The following is a 21,469-nucleotide window of genomic DNA, read 5'->3' as shown; positions in this document are numbered from 1 at the left end:
CCCCCCCCCCCCCGCCCGCCCCCAATCTCTTACTCGCTTCTAGTATTTGTTTATAGTAGTGGTCGTAATAATGGTCCCTCACATTCCTTCACACTGTCATATCAATTTTTCCATCGGATGGTTACAAAAATCTTTGCCTTAGAGGAAACGCTATTACCCCATTTTATATGCACATATAAAGCCGATGCTTCAGGAATTATAGAAATTGGCTTAGGGACCATTCAAGGGCAATCCATCATTTTATAGGGAGCGAATCCAAAGCTTAGAAAGAAGTGACTTGGCCCAGGTCACCAGCTGGAAAGATGCTCAGCCTTAACCCAGCTCTCTTTCTCTTCTGGTACTGCCACAACTCTTCCTCACCAAGCAGCCGGACATATCTCTTGAGAACACACTGGGGGATGTAGATGTCCTCCTGGGGCCTGGCCAGGGCTGCTATAGGACCTACAGGAGCTGGGCCCTGATCCACTTGACACTCCCCGCCCCCAATCTTGCCAGGCCAACAGAGTCAAACAGTAACCATGTATTGAACAGGAACTTGGTTAATCAGAAGCCTGGCTGGGGAGATAGTAGAGGGGAGAGAAGGGGGTAAATTGGCAACAGGGTAGACCAGAACCTTGGCCTAGGAATGAGGATTCGTGGCTTCTGGTTCTTATGTCAGGAAGGATTCCGAATGACCTTGGCCATGTTCCCTAACTTCCTTGGTAAAATGAGAACATGGGACTAGGTCAGCAATCTTGTAATTAAAGTTTTTTCTTGGGGGCACTTGGGTGGCTCAGTCGGTTAAGCGTCCGACTCTTGATTTTGGCCCAGGTCATGATCTCACAGTTGGTGAGATTGAGCTCCACATCGGGCTCCGTGCTGGGTATGGAAACTGCTTAAGATTCTCTCCCTCACCCTCTTCCCCACCCCTGTTTGAGTGTGCTCGCGCTCTCTCTCTCTCTCTCTCTCTCAAAAAACAAACAAACAAACAAACCACAACAAGTTTTTTCTGTATTTTTGTTTAAAATCAAACAATATCTTTCCAGGGCATTCTGTATAAAACAGGAAAAAGAGGTTGCTCTAAAAGAAGATGGGGAGGACTGTCAGGACCAAACTGGCCTCCTCAAATGTCATGTGGCAGGAAGTCTGCAAGGAAGGCATCTGCAAGGAAGTCTTCAACCCAGTGGATGCTCTCTCTGGTGCCTTGCAGCTGTGGTGATCCGTGTCTCCGAGAACCAACTCTAGAATTTCAGGGATCTGAGGTTTCAAAAGAAATGATGGCAATGATTTCTTCCCTTGAACTCGGCATTTTGGAAGAGTTTATCTGCCAAACTGCATTTAATAAGGAATAATTAATTCCTTTTCCCTGTTGTCTTTTTTTTTTTTTTATCAACTAGAAGTTAGAACAAGAAGATATCTGTAGCCGCCAATCAGAGCTTTCAACCAATTTGAGATATAACCAGCTTCCCCACATCAGTTGATATAATTATAGCCCAAAGCAGATACCCTTGAGGTTTTAACTAGCCCAGCCACCTTATCAGGTAAATGCATGATTTCCGTTAGGCTTTCTGAAATATTGAAAATAGTGCAAGGACGCTCCACTGTTACCTTCGTGGACCCCTAAGAGGGCCCAACTGTTGCCAGATTTAGGAAGCAAGAACTAGGAGAGGGAGAACAGCGATAAGCTCGGTGACGTGCCTACCCTGACACCAGGCACTTTGCTTGGCACGTGGGAGAGGGCACTGTTTATTGGGATGGAAGGGCCACTGCACCCGCAGGTATAAGTCATGGGGTGGGGACGGGCATCTGAGTCTGTGTCCCTTGCGTGCACACCACATCTCCTGAACCCTCACACAACTACAATGTACACACCCCTGGCTCACGAGCCTGTGGGCTTCCCAGGCTTTGTAAGGTCTTTCTCGCCTTCTAACCCTGCCAGGCTCCAAGCTTCTTCCATAAGCCAGCCCAGGAGCACTCAGGCTCAGCTGCTTCCCAAGAGCAAGGGGTGTGGGAAAACTGGGAGTAGGAGCAGGGTCCTTTGGCTGCAGCCCTGTGCTGTCCTGGAAAGGGAGTGTTGGAGCTCCAAGAGACTTCAAGACAACCTGTTCAACCTCTTCACCCGGAGAGAGAAGGGAAAGGATATTGCCCAAGTCCACACTGAGCTGGTGCCTGACCCAGAACTCCTGACTCATGGTCCAGTGCTCTTTTCACTGCCTCCTGTATCATAGCTATTCTCTGGGGCTGCCCCTACTAAGAGAGGCTTGCACCCCTCTCTCCTCACCCAGCCCCGGGACAATGCACTCACTCTCTGCCTGCCACCAAGCTGTGGGTCTGGCAGCTGACTGGGTCCCTGCCTTCCAACTCGCCAGCTCCCACCCCCCTCAACTGGATGTAATGCCTGAGTGAGAGGGGTGGGGCCCTGCGGGTGGGAGACAAACGGAGAAGTGAGAGGTTGGAAACAGACAGGAAGCCACAGGCAGTAAACATTTCCTGTCCCTAGGGTAACCAGGGCTCGCACCCCACCCCCCTTCACTCCAGGAACTCTCCTCTCTGGCCCCCCTCCTGTTCCTCTGGACCCTGCCTTCTCCCTCCTCTGTTCTCATCCTCCCTTCCTCCCTGCCCACTCCTCATTTCCCCCTTCAGTACCATGGTCCTGCCCCCTCGTTGCTTCCATCCATTATTCCTCTTGAACCCCACCCCACTCACCCCTACCCTTCCTGGTCCTCTTGGAAGACACCCCTAGCTTTTGGGACCTCTACCATACTAACCCACTCAGGCTCTTTCCTGGTAAGAAAAGCTAGGGAACATACCCAAATATCAGGGAAGGGATGACACCGGGAATGTTGAAAGCTGAAGGGGGCCAGAAACCAGTAGAGATGAAGAACACAAGATTTGAGATCAAGAGAGAGGATTAAAAAACCAAAACGAGGAAAGCAAGTAATCATAAGGGCAGAGGGACAGAGATTGAGAAGCAGTGTCTGAGGCAGGTATGGGAGGAGAGTTGAGGCCAGACTGGCAGGGACACCGGCCCAGGGGCCAAGTCCAGTTGTCCCCAGCTGCTAGATGCAGTCCTTGTGGGAGACCCTGGAGGAGAAAATCAAGAGGGCTGATGGCTGCATGGAGACCTTGGAGACAAGGGACCTCAAAGACAATGATAGAGGCAGAGTGGAAGGTGAGAAGATTGCCCAGGACCTTAACTCTGACCACCCCATTACATAGGACCCCCAGCAAAGGCAACTCTCTCCTCATCATCTCGAAGCACCGTGTTCAGAGCTAACACCACAGGAGAGCAAGATTTGAATTCAGATTCCTAGGGATGGTGTGCGGGAAAGGGGTTCAGGGGCTGAACAGAAACCCAGCCAAGATGGGGAGCTCTACCCCAGAGCCCAGGGGAATCTGTCCTCACCATCCTCCAAGCTCCACTCTCCACTTCTACTGACTGATTCCCAAGACTCACATTTTCCTCCTACACACCCCAGGGCTGGGCAGCCCGATGCCTGGGTCTTGGCCCAGAGAAGGACTTTGGCTTGGGACAAGAGGGTAGAGGCTAGGTGAGAGGATGAGAGGACCCTGGAGCTCCAGGGGCTGCATATCCGATGCCGGCAGCTCCAGAGTGGAGATGGAGAAGATGGGGTTCGGGCCCTCTGGCACCCCTATTCCTTTCTCAGAACTGACTCCGCTTCCTCCTCTCTTTAATAACAAGGGAAGGTGGTGGAGGGGGATGGTTGTTGTGTTAGTGACAGCGCCACATGGGGACCGCCTGACTCCAGCCTGTGCCTCTGGCATCTGTGGCATCTTCTGAGATATAAATACAACCCAGGGGGCATCTACCCCACCCCCGGCCAGCCCCTGGCCCAGAGGCCTGGGGGGACTGGAGAAGGAGTCACTCTGAACCGCCTCTCCTTTCTCCTCCACAGGGTCAGCGTGCTGGTGGGAGCTCCCAAGGCCAACACCAGCCAGCCGGGAGTGCTGCAGGGTGGTGCCGTCTACCTCTGTCCCTGGGGCACCAGCCCGGTACACTGCACCCCCATTGAATTTGACAGTAAAGGTAACCTCCTTGGTAGGCGGGGAAGCTCAGGAAGGGACTGGGGGTGGTACTGCGGCTTGGGGGCGGGCTGAAGGGTGCCTTGAGGGAGGGGTGGAGCCTGTCCAGTTCCACGGCCACGTTCCCTCCAGGCTCTGGTGCTCCAGCTCAGTGTAGAAGCCGTGCAGCGACTCCCGTGGCACTCACACCATGTTCCCAGTCCAGCCCAGCCCAAGGAGGGCGGGCATGATTCAGAAACATGTGGCTCTCATTTCCCCTGAATCACCCACAACTCTGGGAGGCCAGGGCAGTAACACAAAGACAGGGAGAGTCACACAGACTTTTCAGTCCGTTTAACTAAGCACTGACTAAGTGACAGTGCACGCCAGGCACCGTGCTGGTGCTGCAAGGGACTGAAACATGATGAAACCACTGCCCTCGGGGACCTCAAGGCCCAGAGTAGATGCAGAGATGGCTGGGAGGGATACAGATGGAAAGATAAACAATAACAGCTAACGAACGCTTCAAGAGCACTTGCTCTGTGCCAGGTACAGTCCTGAGCGCCCGGCATATCTTAACTCACTTAATTCACTTAATCCTTTCAGTATCATGTGAGGTATTAGCCCCATTTTATAGATGACAAAATGGAGGTTAAGTCCCTTGTCCAAAGTCAGCTAGTAAATAGTGGAGCAAGGCCATGAACTTGAGCAGTCTGGCTCCAGAGATAAAGACTGGGGTAAAGGGACGAAAAGAGAGATAAAAACACGGAGATGATGGCAGGGACAGGGATAAGATCATGAAACACATTCTTTTTTTTTTTTTTTTAAGTTTAGTTATTTATTTATTTTGAGAGAGAGAGAAAGAGACAGAGAGCAGGGTAGGGGCAGAGAGAGGGAGAGAGAGGATCGCAAGCATTCTCTGCTGACAGCCCAGAGCCCAATGCAGGACTCGATCCCATGAACTGTGTGATCGCGACCCAAACCGTTATCAAGAGTCAGATGCACTCCACCATTCAATGGACTGAGCCACCCAGGCTCCCTGCCCGCCCCGCCACTTTTGTTTTTAAATCTGAAAGACAGATGAGAATCAAAGGAAAGAAAAAAACCGTACTATAGAGAGCAGAGACAGGGCTTGGAGAGATAGACAGATGCTGGGAGAGAGACATAAGGGAACAGAGATCCAGAATTGTGAGAAAGAAGGGATGGGACAAGGTGCTGTTAGAGACACCGACTCAGGTACAGAGAAGCATAGCCAGAGGACTGCCCTCTCGGGAAACAGCCATTCTTACTTACCACCCCCGTGGCCCCACATCACTTCAAGCGTCCCTGTCCCAGCTGGGTGAGGAGGCAGGGGCACCAGGGGACAGCAACTCTAGAAACGCTAGGTTCTGTGTGTGCACCCATGGATGCACACGTGTCAGGGAAAGGGTGAGTCAGGCTACACAAAGCAGACTCTGAAACCCCCTCCCCACTCCTCCCAGTGAGTCATGGAGCTCAGGGCTTGCAAGTGCCCGGGCACCCCCAGACTGAGAGTGGGGGCCGCTCTAGGGCTCAGCCATCCACAGCCCGGCATGACTCCCTTTTCTCACTTCTCCAAGGCTCTCGACTCCTGGAGTCATTACTGCCCAGCCCAGAGGGAGAGGAGCCTGTGGAGTACAAGTCCTTGCAGTGGTTTGGAGCGACGGTTCGAGCCCACGGCTCCTCCATTTTGGTGAGGGCCCAGCAGGCTGACAGTGGCTCTTAGTGGTGTGGTGTGGTGTGACCAGGGGAATGGAGCAGAGGCCTGAGGGAGTGGGGGAAGCCCTGTTGGACTCACCTGAAGCTCCCTCCTCCTGGGCCCCGCCAGGCCTGTGCTCCTCTATATAGCTGGCGCACAGAGAAGGAGCCGCTGAATGATCCCGTGGGCACCTGCTACCTCTCCACGGACAATTTCACCCGAATTCTGGAGTATGCACCTTGCCGCTCAGGTAGGGCAAGAGGGGGCATGTGCCCTGTGTCTGCCTCCTCCCTGTGATTCCCCACCCTGCTTAGCCTTTCTGATCACTGTCTGGTCCAGGGAGATCCTTTCTCTGGTTCAGCTCTCTCTCCTTTCCTGTGTGACCCGTCTGTGCCGGGCTCTTTCCCAACACCTTCTCCCCTCACAGATTTCAGCTGGGCCGCAGGACAGGGTTACTGCCAAGGGGGCTTCAGTGCTGAGTTCACCAAGGTAAGAGTGTGGGCTGGGAGAGATGCAGCTGTGGGTGATGTCCCAGGGGGGTCAGGACCAGATGTGGACTCCTCTCCTTCCCTCCACAGACTGGGCGCGTGGTCCTGGGTGGACCAGGGAGCTACTTCTGGCAAGGTAAGTCCTTCCTCTGCTGTCCCTTAGTCCCCTGGCACACAGCCTCTCATCCTTCTTCCAGTCTGAGGTCACCATCCTTCCCTCTTCCCTCCCTGTCCAGATTTTCCTCTCCCTTCCTTGAAACTTTTGTACCCTTTTCCACCACCCTCCACAAGCTTCCCTTCCTGGAACCAGACTTCTGCAATCCCACCCAGTCAGTTCCCGGCACCCCCCTCCCTGCCACCCTCCTCCTCCGTCCGTCCAGCTCCTCACCCCCTTCCCCAGGCCAGATCCTGTCGGCCACCCAAGAACAGATTGCCGAATCCTATTACCCCGAGTACCTGATCAACCTGGTTCAGGGGCAGCTGCAGACCCGCCAGGCCAGTTCCATCTACGATGACAGCTACCTGGGTGAGCGAGCCCCAGGGAGGAAATAGGGGGGAAGAACCTCCGGTGGTCTTGTCCCAACCCCTGCCCCCCCCCCCCCCACCTCTCTTCTTCCATTCGGGCATCCTTTGTCCCCCTGCCCCACTTGTGTGCAGGCTGTGTAGGAAGGCCCAGTAGGGTTGGGGAAGGAACTGAAGGATGGGCCACAGCAGAGGGGTCCCCCCAGGAATACTAATATCCACCCATCCTGTCCCCCAGGATACTCTGTGGCTGTGGGTGAATTCAGTGGTGATGACACAGAAGGTGAGTGTGTCTCCAGGCGGGGGCCAAGGGAGGGGACGAATGGAGACCCAGGACCTAGGGCCACAGGAACCCAGACACCATGCTGGTCGGATTTCCCCTTCCCCTCCCTTAGCCCACAACTTTCTCTTCTTTTGCAGACTTTGTCGCTGGCGTGCCCAAAGGGAACCTCACTTATGGCTATGTAAGACCCAACTTGACCTTTCCTCCCTCTCCCCTTCCCCTCCCCTGGTTAATCTCAAAGAACCATGCATGGCAGTTTGTGAGGGTTCAAAAAGCGGATCAGAACACAGGCTCTGGAGGCAGACCTGGGTTCAAGTACTGGCGTTTACTCTGAATGAGTCATTCTGTTATTTATTCATATACCCCCCGCTGCATTCCACAAAATCCCCAGACCTACTTAGCCTCTCTGAGCCTCATTCTCTGTAGAATGGGATAATAATAGTTCTGACCTCACGAGGCTCTTGTAAGGATGAAATGAGATAACGCCTGTGAAAGTTCTTAGTGAACTACGAGGCAGTGTACAATTGGTAGCTGTTATTATTAGACCGTGACAAGCGCTTTAGAAAGGACACAGATAAGACGGCCATAGGAGTTCATTCAATTAACAACATTTATGAAGGCCAGGTCAAAGATAAGAAGATGAAAAAGACACCGTACCCCATCTCGTAAGGTGCTTCTAATCAAGTATGTAAGATAAGACACACATACAATTATAATCCAAGGTGTATCTACTATACACGATCTCGCCGCTGCGTCAGGCTCTGTCCTCTCATGATGTGTATTCTTCACAACAAGCTTCTGGGGGTAGATAATACCATACACATTTTCCATGTGAGAAAGCTGAGGCTCTGAGACCAAGTAAGTGGTTTAAGATCACCCAGTTAGTAAGGGGCTGGAGAGAGATTTGAAACTAGATCCGTCTTGGTCCAAAGTCAGCGTTCTTTCTGCACGATGAGAAGTTTCAGAAAAGCAGTTAAGAGGATATAGCAGTTAAGAGGAAGGAATAGCCTACTTTTCTAGGGCAGGAATGGATCGGAGAAGGTTCTTCTTTTTTTTCTTTGCTTTTCCTTTTTAAGGTACATCCAAATTAGTTAGCATCTAGTGCAACAATGATTTCAGGAGTGGATTCCTTAATGCCCCTTGCCCATTTAGCCCATCCCCCCTCCCACAAACCCTCCAGGAACTCTCTGTTGGTTCTCCATATTTAAGAGTCTCTTTTGTCCCCCTCCCTGTCTTTATATTATTTTTGCTTTCCTTCCTTTGTGTTCATCTGTTTTGTCCCCCATATAAGTGAAGTCGTATGATATTTGTCTTTCTCTGACTAATTTCCCTTCACATAACACCCTCTAGTTCCATCCACGTAGTGGCAAAGGATCAGAGAAGGTTCTATGAAGGATCTGTGGAGATGTGGCAAGAGGGCATCCTAGACAGGAGCATGGCAGAAAAGGAAAAAAGTCAGGCCATTGTAGCAGACTCGTGGGCTGACTGAGCATGAAGGGAATAAGGAAAGGTTGAGGAAAAACAGATTAGTTGGGGCCAGATTCCCCAGGGCATCCATCAGAGGACCAGTCGAGAAGTTGAGAATTTGGGCAGCGGCTGCAGGGAATCACTCTGGGTTTCCAAGCCAGAAGTGCCCCTCCTGGATCCACTCTGGGACCATCAGTCTGACTGCGGCAGTCGGGGCAGGGTGATGGAGGCAGGAAGAGAGCCGGGGGGCCGTCCAGCAGTCTGGGAGAGGACTCACCCCAGAGTAGGAGCAGCGAGAGTGGGGAAGGGGGCAAGGAGCCAAGCGACCAGGGGACTGGTGGGGCCAGTCACTGAGGGGAGACCAAAGGGAGACATGAGCTGTTTGTGGTTTGGGAGGCCTGAAGGATGAGGGATGCCTGAGGTCTCAGGGTGCATTCAGTCGTTCAACTAATAATTACTGTCTGCTGCTCACCGAGCACGACTTCAGGCTCTGGGGAGAAAGCAAAGGACAAAACCAAACTCCTGCCCCCGCTGGTCTTCTATTCTAGTGGGTAGAGATGGACAACAGACAGACAAACGTAACCTCTGTCAGTAGTTGATAAGTGATGGAGAAAAATAGTGAGGGTGCCTTGTGGTGGAGCTTCCTGGCAAAGAGATGGGGGTGTGAGAGCAAAGTCAGGAGAGAATTAACAAACAAGCGGTCTGTGTCTCCAGCAAATGCCTTCCCCCTGAATATCCTGTACCTGTTTGTTCTCTACCCGTGGGATGGTCTGGGAGTCCGGGACCAATGGGTATATCTCATCATCCCCAGGTCACCATCCTCAATGGCTCGGACATCCGATCCCTCTACAACTTCTCAGGGGAACAGGTGAGGACACACCCCACACACAACCCAGCCTGGCCCTCTGCCAACCAAGTCCCAGGCGTAAGCCAGTGAGCCCAGGCTCCCTGGAGTCTCTGACCTCCCCAGCCACAGTCCCTGCTGATCCTGTTGAGTGACCTCCTACTTCTGACCCAGTGCTGCCTCTGTGTCCACCCCCACCCCAGATGGCGTCCTACTTCGGCTATGCAGTGGCTGCCACAGACGTCAACGGGGATGGGTGAGTAGTGGGAAGAGGGCACACTACGATGCCCTTCCCAGATCCAAGACCGAAGAGCGGGGAGTAGGACAGAAAAATCCAAGGAGAGTTTTTCTCCAGGCTTTTGCTCTGGGTTCTCCTCCTGTGCTGTCATCTCTTTGCTCAGGAGCAAGGAGAGAGCTGAGAGCTAAAAGACCACAAGATCTCAAGTCTTCTCACTTGGGTGGGCAAGAGCCTGGGATCCAGGAGGCCTAAGATGTCCTGGCACTGGGACTGGGGAGGTGGCAAGGCAGGGTATCAGGGTGCCTAGCTTTTCCCCTTCCCTCAGGCTGGACGACTTGCTGGTGGGGGCGCCTCTGCTCATGGAACGGACAGCTGATGGGCGGCCTCAGGAAGTGGGCAGGGTCTACATCTACCTGCAGAACCCGGCTGGCATGGAGCCCACCCCCACCCTCACCCTCACTGGCCATGATGAGTTTGGCCGATTTGGCAGCTCCTTGACGCCCCTGGGGGACCTGGACCAGGATGGCTACAATGGTAAGCACCAGAGGTCCCAGGAGCTGAGGAGGAGTCTGGAGCCTGAGTCAGAAGAGGTTTGGGGAGAGGCCGGCTGTCAGCTAAGATACCCAGACCCCCCAGTGACTTCCCTAGGAGGTGTGTTGACTTTAACCCCACTGTCTAGGTCTTGGGGCTTGAAGAGATTGGAAAACTGGGAATGACAGATGGAAAAAAAAAAAAAAAAAAAACCCACTCCTGGGTTCTGGGATCTGGTGGTAGAGATTTGGATTCTTGGATTCCTCGCCTCCAGACTAGTGTGTGTTCTGTGTCTTGCAGATGTAGCGATTGGAGCTCCCTTTGGTGGAGACACCCAGCAGGGAGTGGTGTTTATATTCCCTGGGGGCCCAGCGGGGCTAGGCTCTAAGCCTTCCCAGGTTCTGCTGCCCCTGTGGGCAGCCGGCCACACGCCGAACTTCTTTGGCTCTGCCCTTCGAGGAGGCCGAGATCTGGATGGCAACGGATACCCTGGTGAGTAGTGTCCCAGGCCCCTCTCACCTGAGAACTCTCCTGGTCCCGGACCCTTACCCCCACTTCTGCATTTTCCTAAGCTCCTGGGTGCAGTTCTAGGATAATGCCACCAGGTGGTGCTGTCCCCTCGCCTCGGCCTCCTTTGAGCAATGACACTAGAGAGGGTTAGGAAAGGAGGACCTTAATGTGGGGCTCGCTGTAAGGGGTAGTTTCTGGACTTCTTGCAGATCTGATCGTGGGGTCCTTTGGTGTGGACAAGGCTGTGGTGTACAGGTATGAATTCCAGGGGAGAAGTGGGAACTGGGGAACTTCTCAGATGGGCTAAGGCTGGGAAAGTGTACAAAGGCCACTGGCTTCCCGGGGCTTGGGCATCAGCTTCCTGTGCCCAGGGTTCCAGAGGAGTCTCAGTTCTCTTGACCCCATATCCACTCTTGGCAGGGGTCGCCCCATCGTCTCTACCAGTGCCTCCCTCACCATCTTCCCTGCCATGTTCAACCCAGAGGAGCGTAGCTGCAGCTTGGAGGGGAACCCTGTGGCTTGGTGAGCAGGGGCCCAGGAGATTACAGAGACTGAGTCTGGAATACCTCAGTCTGGGCTTGGACGTGGGCAGAGAAACCAAGTCTGTGGTAGGGGACGAAAGGAGGTGCCCCAGTCTGGGTCTTTCTAGGGGGGAGCCGGAGGCTAGGGTGCCTGTTCACCAGCTTTCCTCTTGGTCTTCCTCCAGCATCAACCTTAGCTTCTGCCTCAATGCTTCTGGAAAACATGTTCCTGACTCCATTGGTGAGAGAGACTGTCTGAATCTCTTAGGCCTTGGGATAGGGGGTGGGGAGGAGGGGGAGGGGACCTTGGCACCTCCCTTCTCTCTGAATAGGTTAGGAGGGAAAGACAGATTCTCCTGAACATATGTTCCTGGCTGCAGGCTTCACAGTAGAACTCCAGTTGGACTGGCAGAAGCAGAAGGGGGGAGTACGGCGGGCACTGTTCCTGGCCTCCAGACAGGCGACCCTGACCCAGACCCTACTCATCCAGAACGGGGCACGGGAGGACTGCAGAGAGATGAAGATCTACCTCAGGGTATGGCCCAAGGGTGGAGAACAGACTGGCCTGGGGAGGGCGTCACAGAGAACTGGGGCCCCTCTTGGAAAAAAAAAAAAGAGAGAGAGAGATTAGGAGAGTCCAATGAGAGGCTTAGGATTTTGGGGGCAAGGAAAGGGGCCCTTCTGTCAGAGGAACTGGGAAGCAGGCTGTCAGGGCCTCAGAAACAAAGTGGATGGTCAAGTTTGGGCACCTGGATTCTTGAGGGCCCTGCATGGGCCAAGAGACATGTGAGAGGCTGAGGAGCAGGGCCACCAAGTCCCCAATGCCTCCTGACACAGCGAACCCTCTTCCCCACCCCCAGAACGAGTCAGAATTCCGAGACAAGCTCTCCCCAATTCATATCGCCCTTAACTTCTCCCTGGACCCCCAAGCCCCTGTGGACAGCCATGGCCTCCGGCCAGTCTTACATTACCAGAGCAAGAGCCGCATCGAGGACAAGGTGAGGAGATGGGGGAGCGATGAGACCCGGGAGGAAAGAGACCTGGGCACCTTGGGGCAGTGCCCTGGAGCGGGGAGCCTTCAGCCCAGGAGGAGGTCTAAAGTCCGCCTCTCAAGGCTAACCTGCTCCCCAGGCTCAGATCCTGCTGGACTGTGGAGAAGACAATATCTGTGTGCCAGACCTACAGCTGGAAGTGTTTGGGTAAGTGAAAGCCAACAGCAAGCTGGGGGATTCCAAGATGCCAGGGTCGCATAGCAGAACATGTGGTGTTTGGAAGCACTTGGCACCTGAAAAGGTAGAATAGGGACATACTAGCAAGCTGTGTGACCTTAGGAAGTCACTCAACTTCTCTGAGCTTCAGCTTCTTCATCTGTATAGTGGGAATAATAGCATCCATTTCTCTGCCTTTTTGGAAGGACTAAATGAAATAATCTACATAAAACATCTGGCCTACTTCTGGCCATAGAGTTGGAACGCAGTAAATGGTATCTGTTATTATTATTATTTATTATTGTTATGGTTCATTGTCCTGATTTGGGGATTAATTTCCCAGTGTCCTTTGCCCCGTGTTCCCCCTCCAGGGAGCAGAACCACGTGTACCTGGGTGACAAGAACTCCCTGAACCTAACTTTCCACGCCCAGAACGTGGGTGAGGGCGGCGCCTATGAGGCCGAGCTTCGGGTCACAGCCCCTCCAGAGGCTGAGTACTCAGGACTCGTCAGAAACCCAGGGGTGAGAGGGGATTCTGAGGCAGGGTTTGGGAGGAGACCCCGTCAGAGGGGCACCAAAGCTTTACCTATACCCACCCCACCTCCAGAACTTCTCCAGCCTGAGCTGTGACTACTTTGCTGTGAACCAGAGCCGCCTGCTGGTGTGTGACCTGGGCAACCCCATGAAGGCAGGAGCCAGTGTAAGTCTGGCACAGGAGTGAAAATCTGAGAAGACAGTGACCAGCCTTTCCAGAGCACAGCTGTGGAATAGGGAAGGGGGCTGGAACTGGGGTGAGGCAAATGCCCAGTCTGACAGGCTCCTTTGTCCTCCCTCCTTGTCCCGCAGATCTGGGGGGGGCTGCGGTTCACAGTCCCTCATCTCCGGGACACAAAGAAAACCATCCAGTTTGACTTCCAGATTCTCAGGTAGGGAACCAGTGGGGCCGGTGGGGCGGGGCCTGGTGCAGGGGGCATTCTCCTTAGCTGGGCTCCAGCACTGCCTCAGTCTCTCCTCCATCCCACAGCAAGAATCTCAACAACTCCCAAAGCGAAGTGGTTTCCTTCAGGCTCTCAGTGGAGGCTCAGGCCCAGGTCTCCCTTAACGGGTAAATTCCCCCAGGGCAAAAATGGGGCCTTTCTGGGAGGGGAGATACTTCTAGGAAAGGGTGCATATGGAATCCCTTCCACTGTCCTCTAAACCACCCTCCTCTTTAGTGTCTCCAAACCCGAGGCAGTGCTATTCCCAGTGAGTGACTGGCATCCCCGAGACCAGCCTCAGGAGGAGGGAGATGTGGGTCCTGCTGTCCACCACGTCTATGAGGTGAGGGACGGTCAAGGCGGGGGCAGGGAGGCACTGGGCTGGTTCGGGGCAGGCTGCTGGGAGTGGAGGGGTGGGACCAGAATGAATGACAGGGAAAGGGGAGCCACTCACTGTAAGTGACTGATGGCTGGGACTAGAGAGAGGGACTGAAGAGAAGAGAGGAGGGAGGGGGAGGGATAGGCAAAGGCCTGGACAGGTTCCTTGTGAGGGAAAGCCAGAGGAGAGACCAGCCAGTTAAGTGACTTGGAAGGGAAGGATGGATCCATCTCCAAGAGTGTTGGCTGGAGAGGATTTTGTCTCTACCTGTTGATCTCCTCCTTCACTTCCGAGGTGGGAGACATGCAGGAGGGGAAGGCGGGCCGTAGTGTCCCAGGGTCTCAATAGGGCAGAAGCCTTCCCTTCCTTCTCAGGATGATTGTGTTCTCCTCTCCTCAGCTCATCAACTTGGGCCCCAGCTCCATTAGCCGGGGTGTGCTGGAACTCAGCTGTCCCCAGGCTCTGGAAGGTCAGCAACTTCTCTACATGACCAGGGTCACAGGACTTGGTAACTGCACCACCAGTCACCCCCCCAACTCACAGGGCCTGGAGGTGAGAGGCCTGGAGACTGGCATGGGGAGAGGGACCAAGGTTAGGGGGGTTGAAGAAGGTCCCTGGAGGCCTGGAAGAACAAGGATGTGCCTGAAGCTTAGGACCGAGGTCACTGAACAAGGGGCAGAAGGACCACAGACACCTCAAGGCTGTGGGAGGGAAAAAGAGCATTTTATACACAGCCTAGAATATCCTTCCCTTCCTTCCGGCCCAGGCATACCTCTAGGGCCCATCTCTGTCCCACCTTCTCTGGGAAGGCCCCTTCAGACCTGTTTCCCTGGGCCCTAATGCCTGGTTTAAAGTTTGTTTACCCATTGGCAACATTTAATTAAATGAGTGTCTACACTGAACACTGTTATAGGCTCAGGAAATATCTCACCGAACAAAACTAACAAGGCCCCCACTCTCATGGAGCTTACATTTTAGTAGAAGGTAATAGACAATTAAAATTAAATAAATAAATAAATAAATAAATAAATAAATGAAATGAAAAAGGGAGGGGCGCCTGGGTGGCTCAGTCAGTTGAGCACCCGACTTCAGCTCAGGCCATGATATCAGGGTTCGTGAGTTCAAGCCTCACATCGGGCTCTCTATGCCCCCCACCCCCGTCTCTCTGCCCCTCCACAACTAACACTCTCTCTCTCTCAAAAATGAATAAACATTTTAAAAAATTACATTTACATTATATTACATTACATTAAAAAGGGAAAGATTAACAGGTACTGAAAAGTAATCGACATGCAATGTTAACATGGAAAGGCTAGGGGACCAGAGCCTTTTAATGAAGTCATCAGGGAAAATCTCTTGAGAAGGTAACAGTTGAACTGAGGCCTCAAAGACAAGGATGAACCTGCTTGTGAAGACTCAGGAAAGAGCATTCCAAGCAGAGAACAGCCAGTGCAAAGGCCCTGAGGCAGGGATGGGAACCTAACTATTTACTTACACATCTTGTAAACTCCAAGGACCAAGTTTAGTTCGTGTCTGTATTTCAACACCGAGCTTGCTGCCTTGCCATAGGAGATGGTCACTGGATGGACGAAAAGAACAGATTGAAAAAAAACATAGGTTGAAGCTGCTCTGGAACCCAGGTGCTGGCTGACTTCAACACTGTGATGGGGCAAGAGTGGTCCCTAATGGTCTCTTTCTTCTTCCAGTTGGAACCTGAGGGTTCCCAGCACCACCTGCTACAGAGACGGGAAGCTCCAGGCCGGAGCCCTGCCTCCTCAGGACCTCAGATCTTGGTAAGTCACACTGGGACTTGGGTTCTCAGAGCCACCAGAAGGGCAGAACTCCACATTCAAGTCTCTCCTTTCTTCCCAGAAATGCCCCGAGGCAGAGTGTTTTAGGCTGCGTTGTGAGCTCGGGCCACTGCACCGGCAAGAGAGCAGAAGTCTGCAACTGCATTTTCGAGTGTGGGCCAAGACCTTCCTGCAAGTGAGGGAGCCTTACCTCAGCCCTGACCCTTGACCTTCAGAGCCTCCTGATCTTCCCCTCCCTTTCCCTAGTGCTTAAGCCAACTCCTTTGGTGAATGGGACCCAGGCACTCCCACTCCCATCCCTCACCCTCCTTTAGACTGGGCTGTGTGTCCTTTGTGCCACCTGGTGGCCACACTGGGAGTGACAGCTTCCCTTTCTGGGCCCGTTCAGAGGAGGGAGAACTGGAGAGAGACCAGCATGCAGAGAATTTTAAAAACAACAGAGATGGAAGATGAATCCATAGTGGAGAGGCAAGCAGATGTAGGAATAGTAAAGAGCAGTTATTTACTGAGCAAACGCTGTGGGCCAGGCAGTGTCCTGGCTGCTTAACCCTATCAATGATTCAAAAAACTTTAAAATATATATATATTTTTTTTTAATGTTTATTTATTTTTGAAAGTGAGACAGAGAAAGAGACAGAGCATGAGTGGGGGAGGAGCAGAGAGAGAGGGAGACACAGAATCCAAAACAGGCTCCAAGCTCTGAGCTGTCAGCACAGAGCCCAAAGCAGGGCTCAAACCCACAAACCGTGAGATCATGACCTGAGCCAAAGCCAGACACTCAACCAACTGAGCCACCCAGGCACCCCTCAAAAAACCTTTTTATTGAACATGGCATCATCTAATTATACATTATTTAGTTACACCTATTTAATTACACATCTGTTATCTCATATAAGGAACACAGATATTCAGGAGAGAATGGGTCCAAAATAGGAAAGATCACAACCTGAGCCAGATCATGGGGAAGCCCCTGTGTCCTCTAGATCCTAAGGGGGGCTTCCCTGAACACCTTGTCCCCACCCACAGCGGGAGCACCAGCCATTCAGCCTGCAGTGTGAAGCCGTGTATGAAGCCCTGAAGATGCCTTACCGAATCCTGCCTCAGCAGCTTCCCCGAAAGGAACTTCAGGTGAACCTGGGCCAGAGGTCTGGGCCAAGGACACCAGGGCTTGGAGTACTGGGCCTGGCACTAAAACAGGGACGTGGGTGGGGGCCGGCCTCGTTATTGTAAAATATGTTTATTGAGCATTACTAGGTGCCAGAGCCTGGGCTGGATCCTGGAGATATAACGATTAGCAAGATGGACAGAGTATCTTCACTCCTGGAGTTCACAGTCGAGTGGGCAATGAGAACACAGTGTGACAAGTGCCAGGATATTTAAGGGAACACATCACGGGGACAGTGAAACGCAGTCTTGCAGGGTCAGGAAAGGCTTCCTGGAGGAAGTGATGTTTCAGCCGAGACCTGAAGAATAAACAGGAACTACCAAGCTAATTAGTCAGGAAAGGTATATTCTCTGGGGAGGGGAGTCAGCAGGGGTGAAGACCCAAAAGTAAGAGACAATGACGCACCTTTGAGGAATTTAAACTTTATAACGTCCAGAATTGCGTTAGGCCAACATGGGAGGTAAGAGGTGGGTCTTGGTCCGATGGCAAGTGGCAGCCAAGCGTAGGGTGGGGAGAACTAAGGACCCTTCAGTGACCTCTCCTGACTTGCTTCCTAGGTGGCCACGGCTGTGCAGTGGACCAAGGCAGAAGGCAGCCACGGTGTCCCATTGTGGATCATTATCCTAGCCATCCTCATTGGCCTCCTGCTCCTAGGTCTGCTCATCTACATCCTCTACAAGGTCAGCCACATCCTACCCGTGACTTGGCCGCCCTTTCGTCAGGTTCTGCCCTTAACCCAACGTAGTCCCAAGCATCTATCTCCAGACCAGTTCTCCAGCCACGTGCCCCTACCTCTGCCCTGGCCACAGGCATGCCATCCTGACCCTGCCTGTCGGATCCTTCCCTTCTAAACCGCTAGCTCAGAAAGAGTCTCTTGACCCAAGCTGCTAAGCTTGCCTGGACTTAAAAAAGCAATGTTACTCACAAGTGGCAAATATGTGGCATTTGTGATATCACTTCCTACAAAAACTAATGGCAGCCATCACCACTTGACTATACCCTAGAAGTGGCCTTAGAATCCTTCTCAAGAGGCAGCTACTATTAAGCAGTCAGACTTGGATCTTGAATTCAAAACTATTCGCCAGCTCTGGCCTAACTGGGGGCAATTTCACAGCACTGATGAACGAACCCTGTATACCAAAAGCACTCCCAGCATTAGCCCTCCTGGCCCATTGGACCTACTGGAGAGATAGTCTTTTTTTTTTTTTTCTTAATGTTTACTTATTTATTTATTTTGAGAAAGAGAGAGGGAGAGAGTGCACACGCGCATGGGGGAGGGCCAGAGAGAAGAAGAGAGAGAATCCCAAGCCGTACACACTGTCAACATGGAACCCAGTGCGGGGCTCGAACTCACAAACTGTGAGATCATGACCTGAGCCAAAATCAAGAGTCGGACATTTGGGGCACCTGGGTGGCTCGGTCATTAAGCATCCAACTTCGGCTCACGTCGTGATCTCACAGTTCATGAGTTCCAGTCCCACACTGGGTGAGCTCGAGCCCCCGTGAGTCCTGCTTCTCTCTTTCTTTGCCCCTTGCTCACTTGTGACCTCTCTCTCTCAAACTAAAAAAAAAAAAAGTCGGACACTTAACTGACTGAGCCACCCAGGCACCCCTGGAGAGGGAGTCTTAACAGCCAGGAATTTAGGCCACTTTCCCAAGATGGGGAGATTAGAAGCACTAGAATCATCTTCATTTCTGCTTAGGATAAGATCTGGGGAGAAATGGAAGCCAGAATATCTAAACTCTCCCTTCTTCCCCCCTCTCATTAGCTCGGATTCTTCAAACGCTCCCTCCCATACGGCACCGCCATGGAAAAAGCTCAACTCAAGCCACCAGCCACCTCTGATGCCTGACTCCTCCCAGTCCCAGACTCCCAAGACTCAAGGCCCAGTCCCCCCACCCTCAGTCTACTGACAGGGAGGGGGCTGGGCGCTTCCTGAAGGTGCTGAGGGCCAGGGAGAAGCTCCTCTCCCCAGCCCAGAGACATACTTGAAGGGCCAGAGCCGGGAGGTGAGGAGCTGGGGATCCCCTCCCCCCATGCACTGTGAAGGACCCTCGTTTACACATGCCCTCCTCATGGAGAGGGGAACTCAGATCCAGGGATAGAGGCCCCAGCCTCCCTGCAGCTTTTGCATTTTGGAGAGAGTTTCCTGAAAACAACTTGGAACCAGACCTGGGGAATCCAGTCCCAGTTATCTGGGCCAGATGTGCCACCAGGACTTACTGTCCAGCTCCAGCCTGCAAAGATCTATTCTCAGCCTTGCCAGAGATCCACAGGAAGCCCCCCAGCTAAGAACCTGGAACCTGGGGAGTGAGACCTGGAAGCTCTGGACAGCCCCCACCCCGGTGGGCCGACAAGGAAACACTAACCGTGGATGGTGCCCCAGGCCCAGCTCAGGACAGATCCCAAACGAGGATCGATGCTGGCTCAGAACCAGCTCCAAGGGGACTCAGAACTTTAATGGGGCCAGATCGAACCTGGGGCCTGGGGTTGATCTGGGACTCAGACTCAGACATTGGGAACCTAACCAAGCCGATCCAGGACTACATTTGAGCCTGTTCCAGACCTGGGCCTGGAGGCCCAATCCACCTCTGACTCAGAAGAAGTCAGGAATTGCCCAGGACCCTGAAGGGGCCATGATGGCAACAGATCTGGAACCTCAGCCTGGCCAGACGCAGGCCCTCCCAGTCCCCCAGAAAAAGGGGAGCCCACTGTCCTGGGCCTGCAGGATTTGGGTTCTGCCCACCAGCTGCACTGACGCTGCCCCTTCTCTCCCTGCCCAACCCCCCCTCACCTCAGCTCCGGACATCCGGGACTTATTTAAACTCTGTTGCAAGTGCAATAAACCCGGCCCGGTGCCCCCACTGACCAGAGCCGGAATTTGTGTCCTACCCCACTCTTTCCAAGCCCATCCTGGAACCAGATGGCTCAGTGGATAGGAAATGTCTGTTTTTCACAGCTTTTTTCCACTGGGAGCCAGGAGTATGACCCCCAGGAACTATAGAACCACTTTTTGGGTTCCCTTCTCTCAGGTGAAAGAGATGATGTGATGATGGAATGGGTGAATGGAGGACTTGACTCCTCTGCCCGTCACCCAGCTCCACCAGATCTGGTTCCCAGGGCCTCCCGGAGAGAAGGGAAAGAATTCCTTCTTTTTGGGTTTGAGCACTAGGGAAGAGTGCAAAGGGGGAGGTCCAAGTTGAAGGTGGAGGACGATGGTCCAGAATGCTCACCTGGGCTTCCCTAAATCAGAATAATGAAATGGCTTGAGAGAAAAAGCCACAAAACTAAATCAGAAGAAAGCCAGTGAGGTTTTTGTTTTGTTTTGTTTTGTTTTGCTTTCACTGCTTATTGTATACTGGTAGGTAGAGAGGGTGTTAAATAGTTTGCATACCTTATCTCATTTCGTTTCTCTATCCATAATCCTGTGAAGTGGGTACAATTAACCCCATTTACATGAGGGAAAATTGAGGTCCAGAGAGGTTATATAACTTTCCCAAGGTCACCCAGTGAGTGCGAGAGCATAGTCGAATTTAGCCTTGTCTGACTGTGAAAGCCCTCATTCTTAACCAACATGGTTTAGGTCTTTGAAGAGAAATCAAAGTAAGGGAGCCCCTCAGGGTCCTCTGTCTTTTCAAGGACTGTCCTAATGTGCCACAAGAGGAAGGAGAGGGGTGAAGAAATTCTAATGGATTATCGGAGGCAGATGTCCATGTCATGCTAGACCAGAATTCAGCCACCAGAGGGCAGCATAGCCACAAATTTGTGGGAATTTGGGGGATGGAGAGTGCGTGAAGTCCATCTCGTTCTCTTTCCCCATCGCCGGGGTTATTCTTTTTAACTTAAGCTCCTGCCTAGCAGTGCCTACGTCACCTTAAAAATATCTCTCCTGGGAGACCAAGGCTGCTGCACACTCTAATCCGTGACTTCTTGATAATTCTGTACCCTAGAACTTCTTCCCAGAACCCATAAATGAAGAGGGACTGATAAGGAGGAAGAGACCTAGTGAGGCCAAGAGCTACCCAGTATTTCCAAGGATTGCAGCTGAAGCATAACAAGACACTGGGAATTCTCAAGGAAGGAAATCTCATACTCCCCTTCTTGGCGGAGGGCTGGGATTGGCATCATCCAAATTCCAGGGGGCAGATCTGAGATTTCTTACACCATCAGCAGGAGGAAATGAGGAGGGGAAGTGAACTGTGACCACTCAGCTGGGTCATGGGTGTGTCTGTGTAGTGCCTGTACCTTTGAGTCTCAGAGAGTGACAAGGTCTCTCGTGAGGGTGCACAACGTAAGGAAAGAATTCCTTGGGCTCAGAAATGCCGCAGTTGTAATCTAGCACCAGGCTTTCTGCCCCTGAACTGTAATTCTCAGGCTCTGGTCTGTTTCCCTTCCAAAGCTCCCAGCCCTTCCAGAGAATGTCTGCCCCTCATCCTGAGACTTGAGTGATCCAGAGGGACATGAGGGTAGGGGGCTAGGAGGCCTGAGCCCTATCCTTATCTGTTTGTGTGTCGATGGAAAGGAGGCCCTGGGAAGGGAACAGCAGCTGGGGGTACAGGGAGGGGGAGGGGACTCAGGAGAGGCAGCTGGCAGGCGGGAAGCTGATCTGGGGGTCTCAAGTTTCTTGACATCAATTAGAGCAACCAGCCTGGGCTCATTAGTAGCCCGGGGTGCAGGGCTCATCAATAATGAATTCACCCCGCACACTGCCCCCACCCCCAGCTGCCTGCAAGGTCACCCCGCCCTCCAGCCAGCTGCCTCACCTTGGTAAGCTAAGCAACCCCTCTTCTGAGAGGTCTCTTCTG

General features: G+C 52.8%; 1 protein-coding gene across 1 annotated transcript in view; it reads left to right on the top strand.

Annotated features, from left to right (window-relative positions):
* Positions 1 to 19,537, top strand: part of ITGA5 (integrin subunit alpha 5) — a 22,678-nt gene extending 3,141 nt beyond the window's left edge. The window contains exons 2-30 of the mRNA XM_049625657.1: positions 3,897 to 4,027; positions 5,601 to 5,713; positions 5,849 to 5,969; positions 6,147 to 6,208; positions 6,298 to 6,343; positions 6,608 to 6,733; positions 6,968 to 7,012; positions 7,150 to 7,193; positions 9,291 to 9,347; positions 9,527 to 9,579; positions 9,887 to 10,095; positions 10,393 to 10,584; positions 10,812 to 10,857; positions 11,023 to 11,124; positions 11,309 to 11,364; positions 11,504 to 11,658; positions 11,984 to 12,121; positions 12,255 to 12,322; positions 12,703 to 12,853; positions 12,939 to 13,031; positions 13,178 to 13,257; positions 13,356 to 13,436; positions 13,546 to 13,651; positions 14,087 to 14,239; positions 15,394 to 15,480; positions 15,560 to 15,673; positions 16,525 to 16,626; positions 17,221 to 17,343; positions 18,433 to 19,537. Of these exons, the coding sequence (XP_049481614.1) occupies positions 3,897 to 4,027; positions 5,601 to 5,713; positions 5,849 to 5,969; positions 6,147 to 6,208; positions 6,298 to 6,343; positions 6,608 to 6,733; positions 6,968 to 7,012; positions 7,150 to 7,193; positions 9,291 to 9,347; positions 9,527 to 9,579; positions 9,887 to 10,095; positions 10,393 to 10,584; positions 10,812 to 10,857; positions 11,023 to 11,124; positions 11,309 to 11,364; positions 11,504 to 11,658; positions 11,984 to 12,121; positions 12,255 to 12,322; positions 12,703 to 12,853; positions 12,939 to 13,031; positions 13,178 to 13,257; positions 13,356 to 13,436; positions 13,546 to 13,651; positions 14,087 to 14,239; positions 15,394 to 15,480; positions 15,560 to 15,673; positions 16,525 to 16,626; positions 17,221 to 17,343; positions 18,433 to 18,516 (2,938 nt within the window). The 3' untranslated portion in view covers positions 18,517 to 19,537. The remainder of the gene's footprint in view (positions 1 to 3,896; positions 4,028 to 5,600; positions 5,714 to 5,848; positions 5,970 to 6,146; positions 6,209 to 6,297; positions 6,344 to 6,607; positions 6,734 to 6,967; positions 7,013 to 7,149; positions 7,194 to 9,290; positions 9,348 to 9,526; positions 9,580 to 9,886; positions 10,096 to 10,392; positions 10,585 to 10,811; positions 10,858 to 11,022; positions 11,125 to 11,308; positions 11,365 to 11,503; positions 11,659 to 11,983; positions 12,122 to 12,254; positions 12,323 to 12,702; positions 12,854 to 12,938; positions 13,032 to 13,177; positions 13,258 to 13,355; positions 13,437 to 13,545; positions 13,652 to 14,086; positions 14,240 to 15,393; positions 15,481 to 15,559; positions 15,674 to 16,524; positions 16,627 to 17,220; positions 17,344 to 18,432) is intronic.
* The last annotated feature ends 1,932 nt before the right edge of the window (positions 19,538 to 21,469 follow it).

The sequence above is a fragment of the Panthera uncia genome, chromosome B4, assembly GCF_023721935.1.
Source record: "Panthera uncia isolate 11264 chromosome B4, Puncia_PCG_1.0, whole genome shotgun sequence".
Lineage (NCBI taxonomy): Eukaryota > Metazoa > Chordata > Mammalia > Carnivora > Felidae > Panthera > Panthera uncia.
Note: the sequence above shows the minus strand (reverse complement) of the source record. Positions and strands in the feature narration are given on the sequence as shown.